The sequence below is a fragment of the Patagioenas fasciata genome, chromosome 4 (genome assembly GCF_037038585.1).
Source record: "Patagioenas fasciata isolate bPatFas1 chromosome 4, bPatFas1.hap1, whole genome shotgun sequence".
NCBI lineage: Eukaryota > Metazoa > Chordata > Aves > Columbiformes > Columbidae > Patagioenas > Patagioenas fasciata.
Genome location: NC_092523.1, coordinates 41,870,859 through 41,891,823, shown reverse-complemented (window position 1 = coordinate 41,891,823; position 20,965 = coordinate 41,870,859). Strand labels below are relative to the sequence as shown.

The window sequence follows — 20,965 nt, the reverse complement described above, 5'->3', positions numbered from 1 at the left end:
TTTTTCCTCTCTAAATTATTCTTAAGCTAGAGTGCCAATTTAATTGCTGCAAGAAACAAAATAGAGAAGAAATAGCATAAATTGAACACAGACATTAAACTAAGAGAAGAACACTAAATCAAAGGACCATATAGAATAATTGTTTCATATTTGTATTACCTATTTATAACTTTAAAGCAAAGGGTGGGAAAATACTATTTTATATGAATAAATAAAATGCTTAGATTATTCTGTTGTTCAGTAACACTTCAGAGGTTTTCTCAAACTTTTCTTAGAAAGCTAACAGTGTTTGAAGATGATTTCAGGATTCTCCCATCTCTTAGAAATCAACTGGCCAGTATCTCTGCTGCCAAGTAATTACAACTACCTGTTCCAAAGAGTTCAAGCCAAAAAAAAAAAAAATCCCTCAGCAACAGACAGATAAATTTAAGTATCAGGTCCTTAACTAATTTTATGCCACTGGAGTGAAGCCCTTAACCTCCTCTTAATCATATACATAACAGGTTTATGTCTTAAACCCTTTTCCCAATGAACAACCTACACTGTCTTCAGGATGTTTTTCCTACCAAATTGTCCTACTTTATAATATAAATTAGGCACACCATAAGTCCTAAGGGAAAAACACAAAAATACAACAGTAACTATATTTTGAAAAGCCCAAAGTGTTATCTAGGAGTCACTGTCAAATTTCACAGAATACAGACAAAAATAAAATAGTTTTTTGTCATGGATATTTAACTTAAGCAAGCACACCGTTCAGTCAAATCCTCTTTAAGAAACTTAAACTTGAAAGAGGCAAGAAGAAAGACTTGTAGATTCATACAGTCTGCTGTCAGGACAAAAATACTCCAACTTTGAAGTCTCCCTTAAGTTTGAATCTCAAACAGAATGATAAAAAAATTATTCCAAATTCATTGTGCCAGTGATGATAAGATCTGGAATTCTGATCTGAATTGATACTCACACTTTGTGGTAAGTCCTATTTCTGATACAATTTAATTATATTGCACAACTTTCTACTAATCTACATTCAAACAGGGCAGAGAGTTACATGTTTACTAACACTATCCCTCCAAGTGTTCAGTGGTTGGGGGTTTTGATCTTCAGTTTCAGAGTTTATAGTCTCATGCATTTAACTGATTGAAATAGAACAGATGTTGAACACCTAGATCCACACAGCAAGAGAAAGGGTTTCTTTCTTCAACCCTGTTTTTCCAGTTCCTTTATACCAGATGATAAAAATAATTTCACCTGCTGTAAAGAAGCCATAAAATCACTGATTCTTGTCTGGAGCCTCTGAGCAAGGACACTGCCACTGAAACGCTTACAGGAATGATCAGTGACCTGAACCTGGTGCAAAGGCTGTACACACAGAGACATTTATCAGGGTGACCAGTACCAAATAAATCTCCATACAAGAATATACATGCTGCAAATTCTGATAGCTGACATAACGGCAATACACTTTTGATCTTATTTCATCCCCTCATTTCTGATTTTCTGGCAAATGTCATGAAAGGAAAGTGACATAAAATGTTTTAGTTTTAGTAAGACTATTTCATCCTATACAACACAATCTGTGTTGCCTAGGCAAAGGAGTGAAATAACAAATATTTTAATAGATTTCTGAATAAAGATGAGGAAAATACAAATGTTGGAATCATCAAGTGACCCAGTAACAATGTAAGAAAATAAAGCTGAGACACGTGTAACAGAATTTCAGTACTCTTAAGATAAGTGAAGTAAACAGGATATACTATAATAAGATCAGAGAACAAGCTACAGACTTCCAAAAAGCCTGAATAGTACTGCGGTATATCTTTCTTAAACTAGAATTTTATTTGCTCTAGATGTCTGGTTTCTTGGTACATCACTGGTTGCTCATGTGAGATTTCTGATACAAAAGAAACACCATATACTTGTCAAATCAATATAAAGCACTGCCCACAGATCTGTGCCTTACTTCAGACATCTAAGAATTACTATACTAGATGATCAATCTAGTCCAGCATCAGATCCCAGGGAAGTGGGAGAGGAATAAATAAAATCCAGTTTTACATAAATGAAACAAATTCTAGGTAAATCCATCCCAGTGCTTAGCTTTGCCCTAAACTCCTATAATTTCCCACAGAATTAAGCCATGCAGCAGATGCTTTAATACCTCTCACAAAAGAGGTTGTTCAGCTTTAGTTTTTAATAGCATTATTATCTATATAAATGGCCTTTCTGATAGAGGATGAAAATCTTTGCTCAGTAATAGTCTCGCTATGCACTGCACAGTTTTTTTATGCTTGCCTGAGTTTCTTTTTTTCTACTTAATAATTGCCACCCTCCCATTTAACTGAATCTCTGCACTGCTTTGCACAGTGCAACACAGGATTCAGCTAGAGGGGAAAGCAGAGTACATCATACAATATGCAATTCATCGTAGAAGTCCAGGATGTAAGGCAGCACAGAGGCACCTACCTACAACTCCATGGAGCAATACAGCATATGAATCAGACTATAAATACACAAACAAAAACCCTCTCAGATGAATTAGCCAAAATGAAACATTTTGATTCAGGTCAGTGAAAGATTGTTTTCTACCTTCACCTCACAAATGGTGAGGAGCGGTTAGGGAAAAAAAAAAAAAAAAAACCACCATAACACGAAACACGCAAAACAAAATAGTAACAACTTATTCAAGAAAATGACTCATCTAAGAAGAAAATAAAATCCCCAATCAATTCCAGTAGCATAAGGAAATAAAGAAACAATGTTTACATTGTGCACCAAGAAGCAGCAACTAATTGAGAATTCACTTATACACAATAAAGCAAAAAGGGGGAAAGAACAACAACAACAAAAAAATACAAAACCAAAAAAATACCACCACACACAATCTTTATATGTATTCTACATTATTCTACTCTAGACCACTAGATAGGATTTTCTAATAAAAAGAAGTTATCATTGCATGGGTGACTTAGTTTGTTCTCCAGTTCAAGTTCGCTTCCTTTCCATTTTTCAAAGATGCAAAACATATTCTGAAGTCTGTTTTGTAGATTTAAAGTTCAGATTATTTTAATTAAGTAGAATGCCACAATTAAAGACTTACTCCACCTCTCACAAATATCAGCAAACATATTCTCAGTGACATTGATTAAACAAGGAAAGACTCCACACAAACTGGATTGAGGTCCAGCCTAATATGACACTATTCCAGTGAAAACCACAATGCAGGTTTGATAAATATGAAGAGGAGAAAATAAATAAATTTAAAAAAAATAAAAATACAAACCACAAACAAACAAACCACACTTCAGCAGAATCACTTCACTTCCTGCAAAACTTCTTAAAAACACAGTATCTGAAAGAATTCCTATGACAATTCAGGCATTTCAGGGTTAGTTGATGACACATGAGAGTTTTCAAATTTTCTGATAGTAATTAATTCAGTATTATGAAGATTTTTCCCTTCTTTTTTTTTTTTTCCCTTCAGTCAAGCACTTCTCTTGATAAACCCCCAAGCATAAAAATCACAATGTCTTCTGTTTCATCCCTATGCTTGATTACTCTTGGCAGGTTTTTTGTTCTAATGAGCAAGCTGTTCAGCTAAAGCTACCTAAAATTTCAGCTGTTGAATCTGAAAATACATCTCATCTACTTGACTTTCAAACTTACTTTTGTTTTAGCCCACTATAAGTAAACTATGAAGACTGACATATTTTAAATTAGCTATATAAATAATGTGTATAACTTTATAACTATAGAAATTTTAGCTTCAACTAGTGTACTTATTCAGTAAAAAAAAAAAAAAAAAGTTTTTCTGATAAAATCAAGCAAGAGCAGGATCTGTGTGTTTGGGAATGAAGCATGTGCAAATTACTAACCTTTATCTACATTAGAATAAAGATTAAAAAGCAGAAATATCTGTGGAAAAACAATATTATACAGATGTTATTAATAAAATGAACTTTTTGTTATTCTTTATATTTGACAGTAACTTGTAACATTTTAAGAAAAACTTTTCCTAACATTCATGTTGTCAAGTAGTCCAACTACACTCAAACTGGGCTGGGAAGTCACAGTCCAACTCTTAGTAAAAAATTCTAAATATTTTTCAAACTAAAGGAGTATAAAAGGTATCACATTTTACAGCCAAATAAACAGTATTAGATTATAAATTCAGTTTTGCTTCACAGAATAATTTCACAAATTTTACTAAAATATTTCTGTTACTTTCTATTACCTTTCTTGGAGAAACAATATAAATATTTTCTTGAAAACATCTAGATGTTTGTAGTTATATTCCTCATGTGATAATTAAAGGCATGTAAAAAAATAACGTATTTCTTCTAGCTGATGAACTGAAATTATTGTAGACATCTCTCTTGCGTATTTGAGATAAGAAATTATCTGTAATCAATGGGATATTGAAATCTGATGGTAAGATAAGATCTGCAGAAACAATGAGATTGGACCTATTAAATACTTTTAATATTCTTTGAGATATTTTGCTCCCCAGCATAAGAGATGGACAGAGTGAAATATCTTTAAATTGTTATTGATCTGAGATACCAGTTAGCCTGTGTGAGTGCATACATACGCATGTGGCACGCATTCATATTTATTATAAAAAAATGCAAGAGCTCAATTTTTCAGTGTGCTGAACATCAAATACTCCCTAACATTAGTATTTTAAAATCTTCTAGGGAAAACATTACTCATGTGTCCAACTTACAGAAGCTATGCTACAATCCAAATCTAGAAAACTTGCAGGGGAAAAAAAAAAAAAAAAAAGTGAGTTTCATATGCTTTAAGAAACTACAATTTCTATGTAGGAAAGAAAGAGAAATAGTCAACATTCAGCATACCTAAAAAGTAATCAAAGATAGAAACATGTGGTAGCTATTGTCCAAACCAGGCATAGAGGACTCTTAAGATTAAGGCTGTGTAGAATCCAGTTTATAAATACACATTCAGTCCTAGTGAAGAACATTGAAATGTTTCGAAGTTTAATACATCTATAGTAGTTTAACTATGTGGTTTTGTACCGTGGATTAAGTCTACTTCTGTATATCCCTCCTTCTCCCTCTTCAGAGTACACACACAGACGTCAAAGCAAAATCTCATGATTCATCACGTTATTTTTAACTTCTTTAAGGTGTTACAATAACTCCAATGAAGTTTTGGCCATACAACCCCACATTCTTTGAGAGGATATTTTCTTTTGAGAAGCCCATGAGCATCACAACACAGGTGGAACCCATCACCTGTTCTCCTAACATATTTGAGTTTTTTTTCTTACTAGCATGAAGAAATGCTGTCCATTCAAGCCCCAAGCACCAGAGTTCACCAAAACAGGACCTTGTAACTACCTGCCAAGAATTCCTGACTAAAGTTAGACACATTCAACATTAAAAATAAGTACATGGATGAAAAATTAAACAGCTTAGCAGTTTAGGAGGGAAATGTTACATGTATTAGGATTTAGAAAAATAGATATATACATAGTTTGCAATATTTATTACATGAACTGGATTAAAGCACAACATCTGCAGTACACTGCACTATCTGATAGCCCTTTACTGGCTTTGGAATGTATGAACCTACCAAGTTCTTCATGTTCATGCCCTTCATTCTTACCTAATCCTCAGTTTCTTTAAACATACCCTAGATTAAGACAACTGATATATATCTTGGTGAATATCTTAATAGAAATTCAGAAGCCATTTCTCCCTCTTCCTCAGAATTTGAACTGGCTCATATTCCAACATTATTTGTGATTTTTTGTGTTAATGTAATCAGCCACGATTACTGAAAATACAAGAAAATGCTATGAAGGTGGCAGAATAGAATTCCTTTAAAATGGCAAAATAGTATAAGAAGGATTAATCAGCCACCAGTTCTAGTCATCGTCATATTTCAGCCAAAGATCAGATTAGTATGAACTTAAAGAGTAATATTCTTCTGCAAAACAGCATAAATTTACTGCCTAAATCATCTGGGAATATCACAGCTAATTAATTCCCTCACATTGCAGGTCTAAAGATATCAAAATCTTCATCTTAATCTATGCCAGCAGCACACAGTACAGCCTCCTGAAACAGTTCTGCCCAACTAGAATTTTTGGGTTTAATACAACCTGTCAGGATAAAAGTTAATGAGTCACTATATACAGGCAAGCATGTTATCAAATCAAATGGTCCGATTTGGCCCTAAACAAACAGTTTCCCGAGTTTCACATGGGCTTCCTAAATATGATCAAACTTATTATTCTGCAAAAGGTTGAAAAAGCACATTATACAACGGATTTGTGGCATTACTGCTTTGTGTGTCAGCCAGTTGATTCTGCTCACAAGAATCATTGCTTGGGTTTTCTGCTGGTGATGTTTTAGTCACCAATACAACCACCACCAAATCCTTAAAAATATCCACATCATTAAATATGTATCCCATAGTCTTCATATCAATGACTTCCCTCCATTTTAATAGATATCTGTTAAAACACAGGCCATTTTCCATACTTGGAAGCATATACTGAGCAGTAAGTTCTGCACTTCTTATTGCTACACAGATTTAATATCTGGAATGAAAATCATCATCACTTCATGCTCAAAAATGTCAAAGGAGTTTGTTTTCAGCTCTGTGCCGGCCCCAGTGTAAGTGCACTACACAAAATTATCTGATCATTTGCAGACTTTTTCAGAGATGCTGGAAAAGCTAGGAACTGGCAGTCTTCTTTTAGCCAATGATTACACAACACTTGAGAAAATAAAAAAACTAGTTCATAAGAATCTTCTGCACAAAAATGTCAATCACTGGATAGCCTTTAATAACAACATATTAAGATAATGCTCTCTGGAAGTGGGAAAATATCAAAATGTTTGGACGATTTACATTTTTTAAATCCATTCTCTTATGTTCTCTTAAAGCAGTCACTTGTGAAGATAATAACAGAGCAGTGAAATCGCATCCTTGTTGTAATGTGAAAGCTTTGTCATGAGTTAGAATTTCGTACCATTTTCCCTTGTGTCCTGTCTGAGATTGCTACCTTACGCTGTACCACCTTTCTTAGGTAAATCATTAATTCCTACAGTAATTTTCACTACTGTAATCTACCAGTGTGAAACAAGGTGAGATGGGAAAGCAAAAGTGAGAAATCATTAAAAAAAAATTTCTAACAAGTAACTAACAATCACTCGCATTGGTAAGAATGCCCAGTGCAGCTTTGAGCACTGATACTACTAGCCACAAAGGTATCTCAGAAAATAAACTTCAAGAAATACTTCAATGTCTTTATAAATGACTTAGACTCAGGACTTGAGGGAATACTTCTAAGCTCACCGATAACACAAAATTGGAGGAGTTGTTGACACACTTGAGGGCAGAGAGGCCCTGCAGAGGGATCTGGACAAATTGGAGGACTGGGCAATCACCAGCCACATGAAGTTCAACAAGAGCAAGTGCTTGATTTTGTACCTGGACACAGCACCCCTGGCTGTACATACAGGCTGGGGGACAACATGCTGGAGAGCTGCTCCACTGGGGGTTCTGGTCGACAGCAAGTTGAACATTAGCCAGCAGTGTCCCTGGCAGCCAAGAGGAGCAACTGTGTCTTGGGGTGCATCAAGCACAGCATTGCCAGCCAAGGCAAGGGAGGTGATTGTCCTGCTCTGCTCTGCAATGGTACAGTCTCACCTGGAGCACTGTGTGCAGTTCTGGGTGCCATAGCATAAAGAGCATATGAAGCTACTGGAGAGCGTCCAGAAGAGGGCTTCGAAGTTGGTGAAGGGTTTGGAGAGGAAGCCGTATGAGGAGCAGCTAAAGTCACTTGGTTTGTTCAGCCCGGAGAAGAGGAAACTTAGAAGAGACCTCATGGCAGTCTACAGCTTCCTCACAAGGGGAGGAGGAAGAGCAGGTGCCGAACTTTTCTCTTTAGTGACCAATGACAGAATCCAAGGGAATGGCAGGAAGGTGTGCCAGAGGATATTTAGGTTGGACATTAGGAAAAGATTCTTTACCCAGAGGGTGGTGGAGCACTAGAACAGGCTCCCCAGGGAGGTGTCACGGGCCCAGGTCTGACAGTGTTCAAGAAGACACTGGACAATGTCCTCAGACACATGGTGTGAACTGTGGGGTTGTCATATGCAGGGACAGGAGTTGGACTTGGTGATCCTTGTGGGTCTCTTCCAACTCAGAACATTATATGACGCTATGATTCTAAGAATTACAAAAATTACAGGAACTTTTAATACAATATAGTATGTTAGCATTTACTATCATTGCCTCTATAATATTTGTTTATAAGATAAACAAGGCAGATTTTTTTTAGCATTAGGCCTAGTCAAAGTGAGCCTTAACACCAGATGCAGAAAAAGAAGCTCTTCATCTGTGGTAACTAATCATTCAAATATGTCTGATTAAGACAAATACAGAATAGTAAAAACACCACTGCAAATTCAATGTCACAACTTTTAAAAAGGTCTACATCAGAAAAATATCCACAAAACAAAACTGACACTACTTTACTGACAAGTACCTCTCATGTTATAATAGAAAAATTAAAGAAATCCTTTGCTAGAGTACAAATTTCCTCAGTCTTGAAAACTTTGGAATTGCTCTAAAGCTAGGTACCAAAAAATAACCAACTGTTCAAAGATTCTGCTATTTCATTCGCACATCTTGAGAAAGCAAGGTAGGTGGAGAAACAGGATGACACGGACACAACACACTACTATTTAAACTTAAATACCTATTTGAAGGAAAAATCTACAATTGAAAGCAGGCCAAGACTTAGAAACATATTAAGCCAACTAAGCTATTATTTCAACTTTCTGCAGCTAGTTACTTTAAATGCTTCAATGATTATTAAGTAACAGAGATGGAAGAGACATAAAAAAAATGGTGTTAATCTAAAAACACAGATATTCCAATTCTGCTCATATTCCATTGTTTTCTACATTCAGCTTCACCTTATAATGTACCTTTTGCTCCAGACATCTTTCCTTTCTGATTGTAAAATCAAGACAGCCTATGCTGTTTCTGTCACTGTTACCATCTATTAGTGCATTACAAAGCTATTTATACTACACTATAATAAGCACAGATGGCTAGAGTCAATCCCAATAAGATTTAATGGTAAGACAAGAGAAGACTGGGTATCCATATCCACTAAACAACCTACAGCAAATGAAATAAAGATTATTCTTCAGAGAAAGGAGATAAAGATAAGATGAAACAATGTTATCAGCTTTACTTCAGATTATGAGGGCAATTTAAGGAAAAGCACATTACAGTTTACTTAACTGCTAAACATTAGCTATATAAAGAGCTTCCAGGTTAATGCCTTTTGCAAGAGAGAATTAAGAGTTCAATGTTAACAATAGTTTGAGATTAGTAGACCCTGACTTTGCAGACAAAAAAAAAAAAAATACGCTTGTCACTAGAAACAAGCAGCAAAAACAGACCAGAGGAAAATTATAAAAATACATACAAAAGTCAGAAGCCCTCTTCTACAATAAAGAAGAAAAAAAATTAAGACTTCAGTACTCCTTCCCATTTTAACTTGCCATGTCCAGTTTAGAAGCACTGAACAATTAAACAGCTTACTTTTAATGCAAACTCCTAACATTTTGCTATATTTCGGAGTTTAAAAAACAGTGCTCAAGTCTTACTTCATTAGCTTCATTTGGAAAAAAGTAATTATAGGTGTAGGTACAAAATACTTTCTTTCTGTCAGATCTCTTAGGTTTCAAACCTTTTTCTCCTTCAATAAAACTAGGATCATATAAAATAATTAATGAAAAAACAGGAAGATTGATTCTACTTCAGAGTAGCCAATAACCACTATCAAGTAACAAACTGGTACGTAGAAAACAGATACAATGCCCAAATTCAAAAAACACTGTAACTTTAACTTGCATTAACAAGTTCTTCATTCAACTTAGGCCTATGACGACATAATGAAGTTCATGTTACCTGTTCTGCAATTCCATTTTTTAACATATGTATGTAGTAAAAGAGCTACCTTACCCACTAAGATTTACCCTGAACAATAAAAAGTACAGGACAAATAATCCTACTGGACCTATTTTCACAGCTAATGAGTTAACATTAGTGAGCAAAGACAGGTGAGTGCTGCACTATCCAACATTGACTTCCTCTAAAGTACATTCACAATCCTTCATAAACATGGAGGGATTCTAGCCCAATGCACAAAACTTGTTGAACAGAAGACCTTCTCTTCAAATAAAGTTATCAGAACTCCACTCTGGAAACAATATAACCTACTTAAATATTTATATGGTGATCCACAATAAAGTGCAAAGAACTTTTGATGAATCCTTTCTAGTCTTCAGTTCTCTTAACTGTACAGAGATGCAGTTGTGCAGATATACAGTTTGGCAGAGATGTCTTGCTTACAATAGTAAAGAAACACCAGGTATGTAGTCAGTGGGAAGCTTAGTTGGGGTATGGAGGGCTTGTTTTTGAGAAGCCTTTAACCTTCAAAAAGACAAAAGAGTAATGAATTGATATGGAGACACAGTATTTGATTCAACTCCTTTCCAAACATAGTGTTTAGATTTCACTACTGTTAAAAAAAGAAAAAAAAATTCTTTCAGTATCTTCAAAAGACTTATTTGAGAGGCAAACATGAGCTGCCCAAACTTGACAAATGTTTTAGAACCACAATATATTTGGTGGTCAGTGCGAGAACACACTGCAGTGAAGCACAATAAAAGGTAGTATTACCAGTACAAACTTGCCCCTCACAGCTGATAGGTTTTAAGGTCTGTCACTTGAATTTTGGTTTACCTTCTTTACCTTTGATAACTGTATTAATATGGTAAGATGACAGTAACACTGTGGTATGATGCAATCGATCACACTGATCAACTGATCATATTATTTCAGAACAATATTATGCCATAGTTGAGTTGTGTAGAGTTTATTTCTATACTAGAAGTATTTTCACTACAAAGTTCCTAATGCATCATAATTCAAACAATTTGTGTATTTATGAATTTATCATCTCTTCAAAAAAGCAAAAATCACTAACACAGTCCTTAAGCAGCAAGTAAAATTTACCACATAAAGTACATTAATTATAAAGTCCTTCTAATGAACACAAACAGATAGGACATTGGTTGCAAATATCAATTACTCTAAAGAATGTTGCTTCATGGATTTTTACAGGATTAATTATTAAAGTTTCTAAAAGGCTTTCAGAGAGTGATTACAACAAACAATTACAGTTGTGTGAAACTTTGTCCAACTGGCTGCACAGACAACATAAAAAGACAAAGTGATTATAAATCACAAAGCCACTACATTTTGTTCAAGGATTAAAAATAACAATACCATTATTTAGAATCAAGTCACAAAGAAAATAAAGAATGATTCCTATATATTTTTTTTTTCCTCCACAGATTTCCAGCATTATGAGTAATGAAGTTTTGATACATAAGATTTAGGATGTACTGAACAGCAGAGTATAAATGTAATGCCATCACCCAATTACATTTTTTTAAAAGAATAATCTTCATTTTAGACAAACTGGTTTATATGTACATTTTTATCAATGTCTAGTACAACCATCATAGACAAGACCATTAGCACAAAGCAGTATAAATACAACAAAATATGAATGAAGATTTCCCTAACACCACATCCTACCAAAGAACCTCAATTCCTAACCATGAAATACACAAGGGATACATACACGTGGGCTAGGACACCCCAGCATCGTGACACCACTGGCTGCTGAAACAGCCTAAACAGGCAGCTTGAAAAACCTTAATAAACACACCAGCCCTGAGATCTATCTTAGTGACAGACAAGAGCTGTATCCACTCAGCAACTGGACTGTAGCAGCACGAAGAATGGGTTAAGACCCCTTCCTCTCCAGCTACTACAGATAAAAGGTAATCATATCCTTGCATATAACACAAAATGTTTGACTCACACATGTAAGTTGAGGGAGTTGATACTTGACATATGAAGAATACACTTCCCCTCATCCCATATTTAAGACCTTATTCTCAATTTTGCCTAAGAAGATAGCCTCTAGCATGCACCTAGCTTCCCCCTGTTCCACATTAAGACACAGTTCTTGCCTAGATCTATTTCATTATTTTTAACAGATCTGTCAGAGTGATCAAAAAAATTGACGAGTCAGTTACAGTTTTGCCTGCGCAAAGTTCTGAAAAGATCTTAGCTAATATTATGTTAATAATAACCTTTATTGATAAAGCTGACATTTTAGAGGATCTCAAGAGAGTTAGGTTTGGGATTTGGGGTTTTGTTTTTTTAAATAAAGGATCACACTGGTTTTGTAAGGGTTCCCTTTCTGAATATGTTTGTTCTCACTGTGATCTAAAACTTTAAGAAACTGAGCCAATGAGCCAGAAGTCAGGGTCATTATCTTCCACATTAATCAGTCTTGTCAGTTAAGTCTTAAGTTAAGCCTTTAAATACTTCTTTTCACACTAGAATTCCATCTCACCCTTACATCTGTAGGATATTTAAAGCCCTCAAATAATATGCTACACTCTGACTAGAGAATTAAACTACAAACACAGGCCTGACATACCTTCATTTTAACTCTGCAAGACAGTTACTCCTACATAGGATTAAAATGAATTTGTGCTGATCCTTAACAGGAGGCAACATTTGCATGACTAATTAAATTGCTAATCACAATTTCAAAAACAACAAATTACTGCCATACAAGTAAATTTACAAATTATATAAAACTACAGGATGTTAGTAAAACTTCTCCACTATGTTATATTTGAGGATGACAATTGATCAGTGCTTCTTACAAGAAAGATATTTTTCTTGTGTGGGTAGATAATTTTTTTTTTTGTTTTAATTAAATCATATGAATTACTGGAAACCATCCATGCTTTAAAAGAAAAGCCTTGTTAAGTATTAGGAACATCCATAAATATTCCAGATTGAGTACTAATCAATAGGATACAAACATTCTGCACAAGAAATAAAAGCATACTCCTCACTGAAGTACGCAACTCATGAAACGTAAACTGTGTAAAAACAAATAAGCCAGAATATTTGTAAATTTCCTCAGAAGAATCAGCATGCAGAACTTCCTCAAAGCAGTCACTCCTAAAACCCTTGGGGACACCTACTTGTCACAGAATAAATTATCTGGCTAATATCCAATATTACAGTATATGTCAGTGGGCACCCAGGAGACAGGCATTAGAGAGCACTTAGCTTCTTCCGCCTTGCAGAGAAGTCCTTACATAAATGACTTTGCCCAATTATAAAACAAAACTGATGTACTGATTTTGGACTTTCCTAGCAGAAGCCTTTAATCCTAAAACATATATATAGCACTGCATATATTTTTTTTTTCCAAAATCACAGGTGCCAAAGTACAGTATACTGAAGTATTTTTTCTTTTCATATGAACATAAGTTTTTCAGATATTCAAGGCAAACAAGAATTTCTGAACGCTAATTTGAGTGTTCTTAAACACTAAAATTATGCTGTTTAATAGAAACCATTGGGGAAATAACTTCTCCCACAACTCTAACAGTAGCTCTCCTTCCATATTTACTTAACATAAACAGCCAAGTTTGCATCCCACATGCAACATTATATATATAAAGCTAGAAAACGCATGCATCACAAGTACACTGACAGCTCTCAGAAAAATAAAAGAGACTTCTCAGAGACATTTACTTGAGTCCACTACAGCAAACTACTGTCATTAGCAAGCTGTAGCACCAGAAACCTGTTGACTCTGAAGTTGCAAACCCAGTCAATGCTTTACACCAAATCAAAGAAATCCAGCAAGCAATACCAGTAAAGCTAAACAGAAAATTATTTTGCATGGTTGGAATTCAGATTTTTAAAAGCAACATTGAAGAATGCAAGATATCGGTAAATCAAGGAAAATGTTTGTCACTGAAATAAATATGAAGGACTTTTGAAAATTGATTGGGTTTTACTCAACTAGCAAGAAACAGAGAAGAAACTAAGCGCAAAAGCAAAGCACTCTGGAGGGCGAAAGCCAGGTTTCATAAGTGATGAGATTCGGGTCACACTGGTTTTGGTGTTCACGTACTCCGTGGAAGGCACTCCAGGCGCACCATTTATACAACTTATCACCTTATTTACCGGAATTCCCTACCACGATCCGCACCCCAACACCTCCCACAAAGCTCCCCCGCCTCAGCCCGCCCTCCCGGCACTTCTGACATCGCAAGGTGAGACCGGGCAGTCCCGCCCGGCGCACGCTTCCAGGTGCCGGGGAGCCCTTTCCCCACCCCGCACTCGCAGAGCGGCCACGGGGCGAACCCCCTGCCACCCTCGCCCCGGCTTCGGCGGGGAGCGGGGCCCAACGGCAGCAGCGCGCGCCCCCACCGCAGCCGTTCCCGCAGCCCCCGCCGCGGGCGGCAAACGGGGAGGAGGAGGAAGGAGAAACGCAACTCCCCCTCCGCCACCACCTTTTAACGGCTGGAGACACGCAGGGCGGGAACCAGATCCCGCGGCCCGACCAGCTGGGCCCCGGAGGTGCGGGCAGGGCGACCGGCGCGTCCCGAGGGCACACCGGGTTGTCCTCGCCATTCAGCGGCGGCAGCGCACCAGGAGCTGCCCGGTGGGACCAACCTCCTCCTGTCGAGGCGCCGTCGGGAAGTAAAACAAAAATTAAAATTCGGGGAGAAGTTGAGACTGCACCCCAGCCCTAGCTGCCCAAAGGATCCCCACAGCGAACGGAACCCGCCGCGGGGTCGGCGGGGGAGCGGGCCGGGCGCGGCTGCCGGCTGGAAGGGTTGAACTTACGTCTCGGAATTTGTTCCACTGCCCGACCTCCTTGTCGTACTGGGAGATGGTCGTGAGCCATTGTTTATCGTCCAGAAAATTGCCGCTGTCCGGTCTGCCCCCGGCCGCCGCCGCCAGCGCCGGGCTGCACCAGGCTGCTGCACACACGCACACGAAGGCTGCTGCCTTGAGCATCTGAGCAAGAGGAGACACGGGGAGGGGGGGGTTACCCACACCAGAGACGAACCCCAAACCGGGGGCAGCCGGCGGGGGACCGAGACAACCGCCCGCAGCGGGCCCCCCTCGCCCACCCGAAAGGGGCAAGGAGCATGGGAGAGGCAGCGGGAAAGGGAGCCCACCGCGCAGCGCTCGGCAGAGAAGGGAGAAGACGCGGAGAGGCTGCCCAGCCCGTCACCTTGCTGCAAGCCCCGCAACCGCGCTCGCCGCCGCGGCCGGAAAGCCGGCCCGCTCCTCCCGCACGCGCCGCCGTCTGCAGCCCTCCGCCCCGCGCGCCCCGCCCGCCCCGCGCCCCGCTCCGCCCCGCTCCGCCCACGTGGCGGTCCGCGCGCCGCCGCCAGGGACGCCGCGGCGGGTCCAACGGTCTGCGGGAGGGGAGCACCGCGCGGCGGCCCGGGGAGCGGTCCTGGTCCCGGTCCCGGTCCCTGCCCCTGCCCCAGCCCCCCCGCCGCCGGGAACACCCGCCAGACCCGACGGTCGCACAGGTCGCCGCCGTCGCGGCCCTGATGGCGCCACAGGAGCCGCGCTGTGCCGCCGGCACCTCCAGGTGGGGGTGGAAGCCCCTGGAAGTTTTCTAGAGCTGTGTTGGCACCTCGTAGCCCACGTTATATCCGCGAAAGTCCTTAGGCGGGTACAACTTTTGAAAGCTCCCAGTAATTTCAAGATAAACCTTTCTGTACCTTCGCGGGAAGGTGGCACAGGAGCTCTCAAATCGCCACTGAATGCCGAGCGGGGCACTTGCTGGCACTGTAATCCTACCCTTCTGTAAAAATCATGCACTCTTCCCCCTCTTTCTGGCTCTTTGTTTTTTAAAGTACGGGTACATGCTGACTCAGAGCTTTGAGTTTCTTTCCCGAATTAGTTTAATTTAGAAATTAGCAAGGTGCATAAATTGCTCAATCACCTTTCTGGCATAGCTGACTCCATATTTAATGTTGAATTCCATCTGCTGTCCTGTTGACCTAATTCATCTAACTTTGCAATGTTCACTTTATTCCCTGGACTTGAGTAACGCTCTAATTTTTAGGTTTTTATTAGCTGTATGTTGTGAGGTTTTGGCAGTGGGACCGGGATTGCAGGGTTGGCCTCTGGGAAGAGATATGGGGCTGCTACATGTTGGGGACAGCTGGTTCCTGTCGTAGCTTCACATCAACAAAGCTGGTGGTGCCCCTCGGAAAGCATAGCTAGGAAAATGCTATGTGGAGAGAGGAGGTGGGAACAAAAAGTAAGAAACAAGACGGAACACCAAAGTCAGAGAGAGAGGAGGAAGAGCTGGAGATGCTCCATGCCAGAGCAAATAGGTATAAGCACAAGAACTGTGACCACCCCACCCAGAAAACATTTTCCTGGAGGACTGCAGCCCATGGAGAAGTCCTGCCAGAGCAGAGCAAACACCTCAGAAGGAAGGAGCAGTGAGGAGAAACCATTAAATACAGACTGTACTCCCCCCCACCACCTCAATTTCGCCTGTGTTGGTCAGGGAGAAGAGTCTGGAATGAAGTTGAGCCTGCAAAGAGGGGAGAAAAGATGGGTTTTTAAGGTGGTGTCTTCTAGTTTCCCATTACCCAAATTAACAATTACATTTTTATTTTATTTGGCAATAAATGAATCTTTCTCCAATCTGTTTTGCCTGCAACAGTAATTCATAAACAATGTCCTTGCTTTTATCTTAATCCACGAGCTTTCCCAGTCCTGTTCAATTTTCTCCTCTTGTCCTACTGGTGGAGGGGCTGCAAGCAGTCATAGTCATAAACCAACCAGTCTGGTAACTACAGACAGATAGTAAAGTATGAATTAAATCTGCTGACCTGCTTCTTACATGACATAATGTATTTTGTTCCTAAACCTGGATCACTAATATCAATGAGAATCTTGTCACCAGTCTGACAGGTATGGACAGTGATTGCCAGATTAGGATTTATGTGCCTGACTCTGAAAATGCTACCTATCCAGAATTATATTATATTCTGTAATAAATGAATTGTAAAATTCAATGCAAAGGGATAGAGGAACTGCACAGAGGCTAAATAAGAATCAATAAAACAGTCATGTTTTTCTCAGGGCAGGTTATGGAGTCAGCCCCTTATACAATCACTCTCTGACAATCCAGTTTGTTTTTGTCAATCTTAATGTGAATTTTCTACAAATTCCTTTGTCCTTTGGCAAAGAAAAAATTTCTCTAAAAGTTCATGTTGTTTTTGGGGGGTTTTAAAGTGATTTTAAAGAATCGCTTCTGTAAACATTTTGTAAAAGCATCCAAATCATTAGCAATCAAGGTAACCTATGTTGGTTTTACTTCATCTGCATTTTATATTTTCATCCAGATAATATTATTCAGTACTTATGGTGCATCTTTCCATACTTAAGAGGAGTAAAAATCAGTAAAAATCTTTAGAAATGGGAGTTCTGGTATGGTTTGAGTTTTACAAAAGTTTCACTGTGATTTGTCTAAAAAGTGCTCTTCCACACCTATGACTGCAGTTTCTACTGACAACACATACTAAATGATCAATTATATGTAATTTTGCCTGAACCAAGCTATTTGAAGCCTTTAATAATCCTAAATGTATTCCTCATAATTTTAAGCACTCTGATCTCCACATAATTGGTTTAAGAGCCTCATTCTGATCAAGGACTTTATACAAGTTGGTAATTCCATTTATTCAAGCACACAAAAAATGATACTTGATTGAAATGGCATTTTGAAGATACAAAACTAAGAAGTTTTCTCTTTTTCCCCAATAATTTCACCGCTCTTCAAAGATTAGATTTATGTATCTTGAGAATTATTCTTTATTTTAAATGTATGTACGTTTCTCACAGAAAATATACCTGTATTGTTGCATACTGATGTGCCTAACAATAGAATCTTTAGGATGCAACAGGGATTCCAGTACTGCGGTAGTGATAAGAGAGTAATACTAACAGTAACAGGTACATAATTTTGAACTGAAAGTTAAACTCTGACTAATCATTGTTTTCATCATTGTTTGGTTAAGAAATATTGCTGTTATTAGCAAATATTTGTCTGTCTTCCCAGTTTCAAAATTTATTTTCCAAGTTTTCTATTATATAGATTTTTCAAATGTTAAAAGTTACTAGTTTAAAATCACAACTATTCAGGTTGCTTCACCTCTGACTTGCTGATGGAGCCTACAGGGAGACAGCAAAGAAGATGGTGTAACTAGTAGTGTACTTGTGGAATGTTACAGGATTGTCATAAACAGTTGCATAAGGAAAAGGATGGAGAAATGAAAAAAGAGGGAGTATACATGTAAATATTAATATGTATTTTGTATACACATCCGTATGTTTTATGAAAGTTTTGGAACTATGTAACAGATATGCCAAGAGATATATTTGAAGAATAGTCTGTGTGTATAGGTTAATGATGAGACAGAGAGGACATGCTGAGAAATTAGTAGGAAATAAAAAGAAATTTATGCCTTGAAAAATGTGTCTCAAAAGTGCTTGACCTGCTTCCTGCAAATGAAGAATGTGTTCATTTAAGGCACTAAAGCATGGAGTTAAAGTTTATACAAACATAATGACACAGGCCTTACAGTTAAAATCCTTTTTTTAAAAATTATGCTGAAGGAAATTGCCGGAGAACATCTAGCTATCCCATTGCCCACAAGCAAAGCCAGCTATACCTTGTCACTCCTGGCAGATGCTGATCTAAATCTATTTTTAGACCACAGTCACCATCAGCAGAGTCTCTGTCAGTGATGGAAATTCCACACATATTTATGTCAGTGACTTTTACTTGTTTCAGGTATTGGAAAACTCTTCTGAAGTTAGACAAGTTTTTCTTGTTGCAATTTAAGCTTACAGCTTCTTATGGTGAATCCTATTCATCAAAAACATGAAGAACAAATCACTATCTTCCTCTGTTTGGCACTATCTTATGTACTGTAAAGTACTGTATCCCCATTTTGTCTTTCTTCCCTGTGATACGTTTATTACCGTATTTTTACTCTATTTTTTTAACCTTGCACCGTGGTTTGAGACCTCTGATAACTTTCTCTATCATCCTGTTGAATGTTTAAAACCAAGATACCTGTTTTTTCCTTGTCAGTGCCTAGAGCAATAGAATTATTTGTGCCTTCCCACTGTTGAACAGAGCAGAAGGATTAGTTAATAAACAGAATTTTTTTGGCTTGATATGACTTGTGTAAAATACATACTGACTGTGATGCATCTTTTTGGTATCTTCCAGATGCTTAGAAATAGTGTACTGAATTACCTGTCCCTGTATTTTCTAGAAATTGAGACTAGGGCAGGAGGAGTTTCATTTTCTCACCCTTTTTCAACCCGCTCTTTTGAAGGCCCTTTTTTAAAACAAACAAACAAACAAACAAACAAAACCTTCTAATTTGCTTTTTACAGTCATCTGGTACTCCACTTGTTCTCTACAGTTTCTCAGAAGCAACTCCTGCAATTCTGAGATCCTTTCAAACAATTTTGTAAGTATTCAGGGGTAGAGTTCATAAGATGATTAAACCAATCACATTTTTACAAAAAATGCCAAATGAAGTTGTTAGAGTTGTTACAAACAAAGTCTTATCTAAGCCTTTTATTTTTTCTTGTCATTGTTGGGATAGCTGAGCTAACCACCTACATGCCATTGACATTTTATACCTAGATTTTTAAATGATTATTTCTTCAATTTCTCTGCTTACTACATTCTTCTTCCATGATGGGGCACTTTCATTTCTTTTACCCTCTTTATACTAATACATACTATGTTCTTAATGATTTCTCATTAACCTTGATGTCTTTGGCTGGCTGCATCTTAGCTTCCTCTTGGCTTTTGGTACTTGTGCCTCAAACTGCTTTGAAACATTAATCTCTCATCATCTTCCTTGACTTTGATCTTCTACTTTAGGCCACTGTAGACCTCCAGATTTAATAGATTTGGTCTTCTATGATTTTCCCCATTCTTCTCCTATTATTGCAATTTAATCCTTAATATTTTTGCAGTGAGGTAAATGCTCCAAGTTGCATTCTTCATGATTATGATTAGATTGTTAAACATCTGTGGATCTCTGCTGACACAACTACTGTCAAAAAGCCAAAAACTACAAAGATACAGAGAGCACAGGAGCTCAGGTGGTCAGCATTAACCACACATCCATGCTTATTGAGAGCTTATATCCACTTCAGAACGAGTCTCAGATAAATGGGCCTGTAAAAGATGAGGAGCAGAAGACCACTTCAAGACAGGCCAGAGCAAAGTCCTCACAGGCTTAGAACTGAAAAAAAGAACAACTCTGGTGTGACATCTCTGCCTGACATCTTACCCAATCTTTCTACCATCCTGTAAAGCCCCAGCTATCACAACAGATGCAACTAGAGTTCACACAGACAAATCCTGGAACTCAAGCCTTCAAAAATAAGAGAGCTTCATGGGGTTTGAGTTCTTCATCCAAAGTTTTTAAATACAGAAGGACTGAGCTTTTTATATAATACAAGCTGCAGAACTTTAACTGCCACACCAGCCTCAGCAGCTCCTGTTTGAACTAGCCTATCCAAGAAAAATACCTTATCTAGATATGAAAACTTCATTTTTCACTCTGACAATGATAACAACTAAAAATATTCAGTAGTCAAAGTTACAGTTGTATCTCTAGGAAAATTCCTGATGTTCAAAATGTCAAAACTTTTCATATCCAGTGAACAATTTAAACTGTATGTTAAAATGTAGAACACAATAATATGCAGCATCTTGATGCCAAGAACAATCTAACATGTCTGCATGTCAAATCTTTTAGATGCAGTTTATTCATTATTAACTCAAAATTCTTCTTATCTGAGTGTTCTCAGTAGTTCTGTGAAAAAATCAGATTTTTTTCCTACCCAGGAATTTCTCCTGGCACACAGCACAGCTTCCAGAAAGAGAAAAGCATCTCCCTATGCCCTAGTCCCAGACATACCCCTTCAAATC

The 20,965-nt window shown here is 38.1% G+C and overlaps 1 protein-coding gene across 2 annotated transcripts in view; it reads right to left on the bottom strand.

The window, feature by feature from the left end:
• The window catches only part of SPOCK3 (SPARC (osteonectin), cwcv and kazal like domains proteoglycan 3), a 191,400-nt gene extending 176,119 nt beyond the window's left edge, over positions 1-15,281 (bottom strand). The window contains exons 1-2 of one of the 2 annotated variants that reach the window (XM_065837650.2): positions 15,197-15,281; positions 14,803-14,976 (exon numbers count right to left, since the gene is read on the bottom strand). In XM_065837650.2, the coding sequence (XP_065693722.1) occupies positions 14,803-14,976 (174 nt within the window). In that variant the 5' untranslated portion in view covers positions 15,197-15,281. Of the gene's footprint in view, positions 1-14,802; positions 14,977-15,140 lie in introns of both variants that reach the window. The other variant, XM_065837651.2, reaches the window with a different exon arrangement.
• Positions 15,282-20,965: the final 5,684 nt, after the last annotated feature.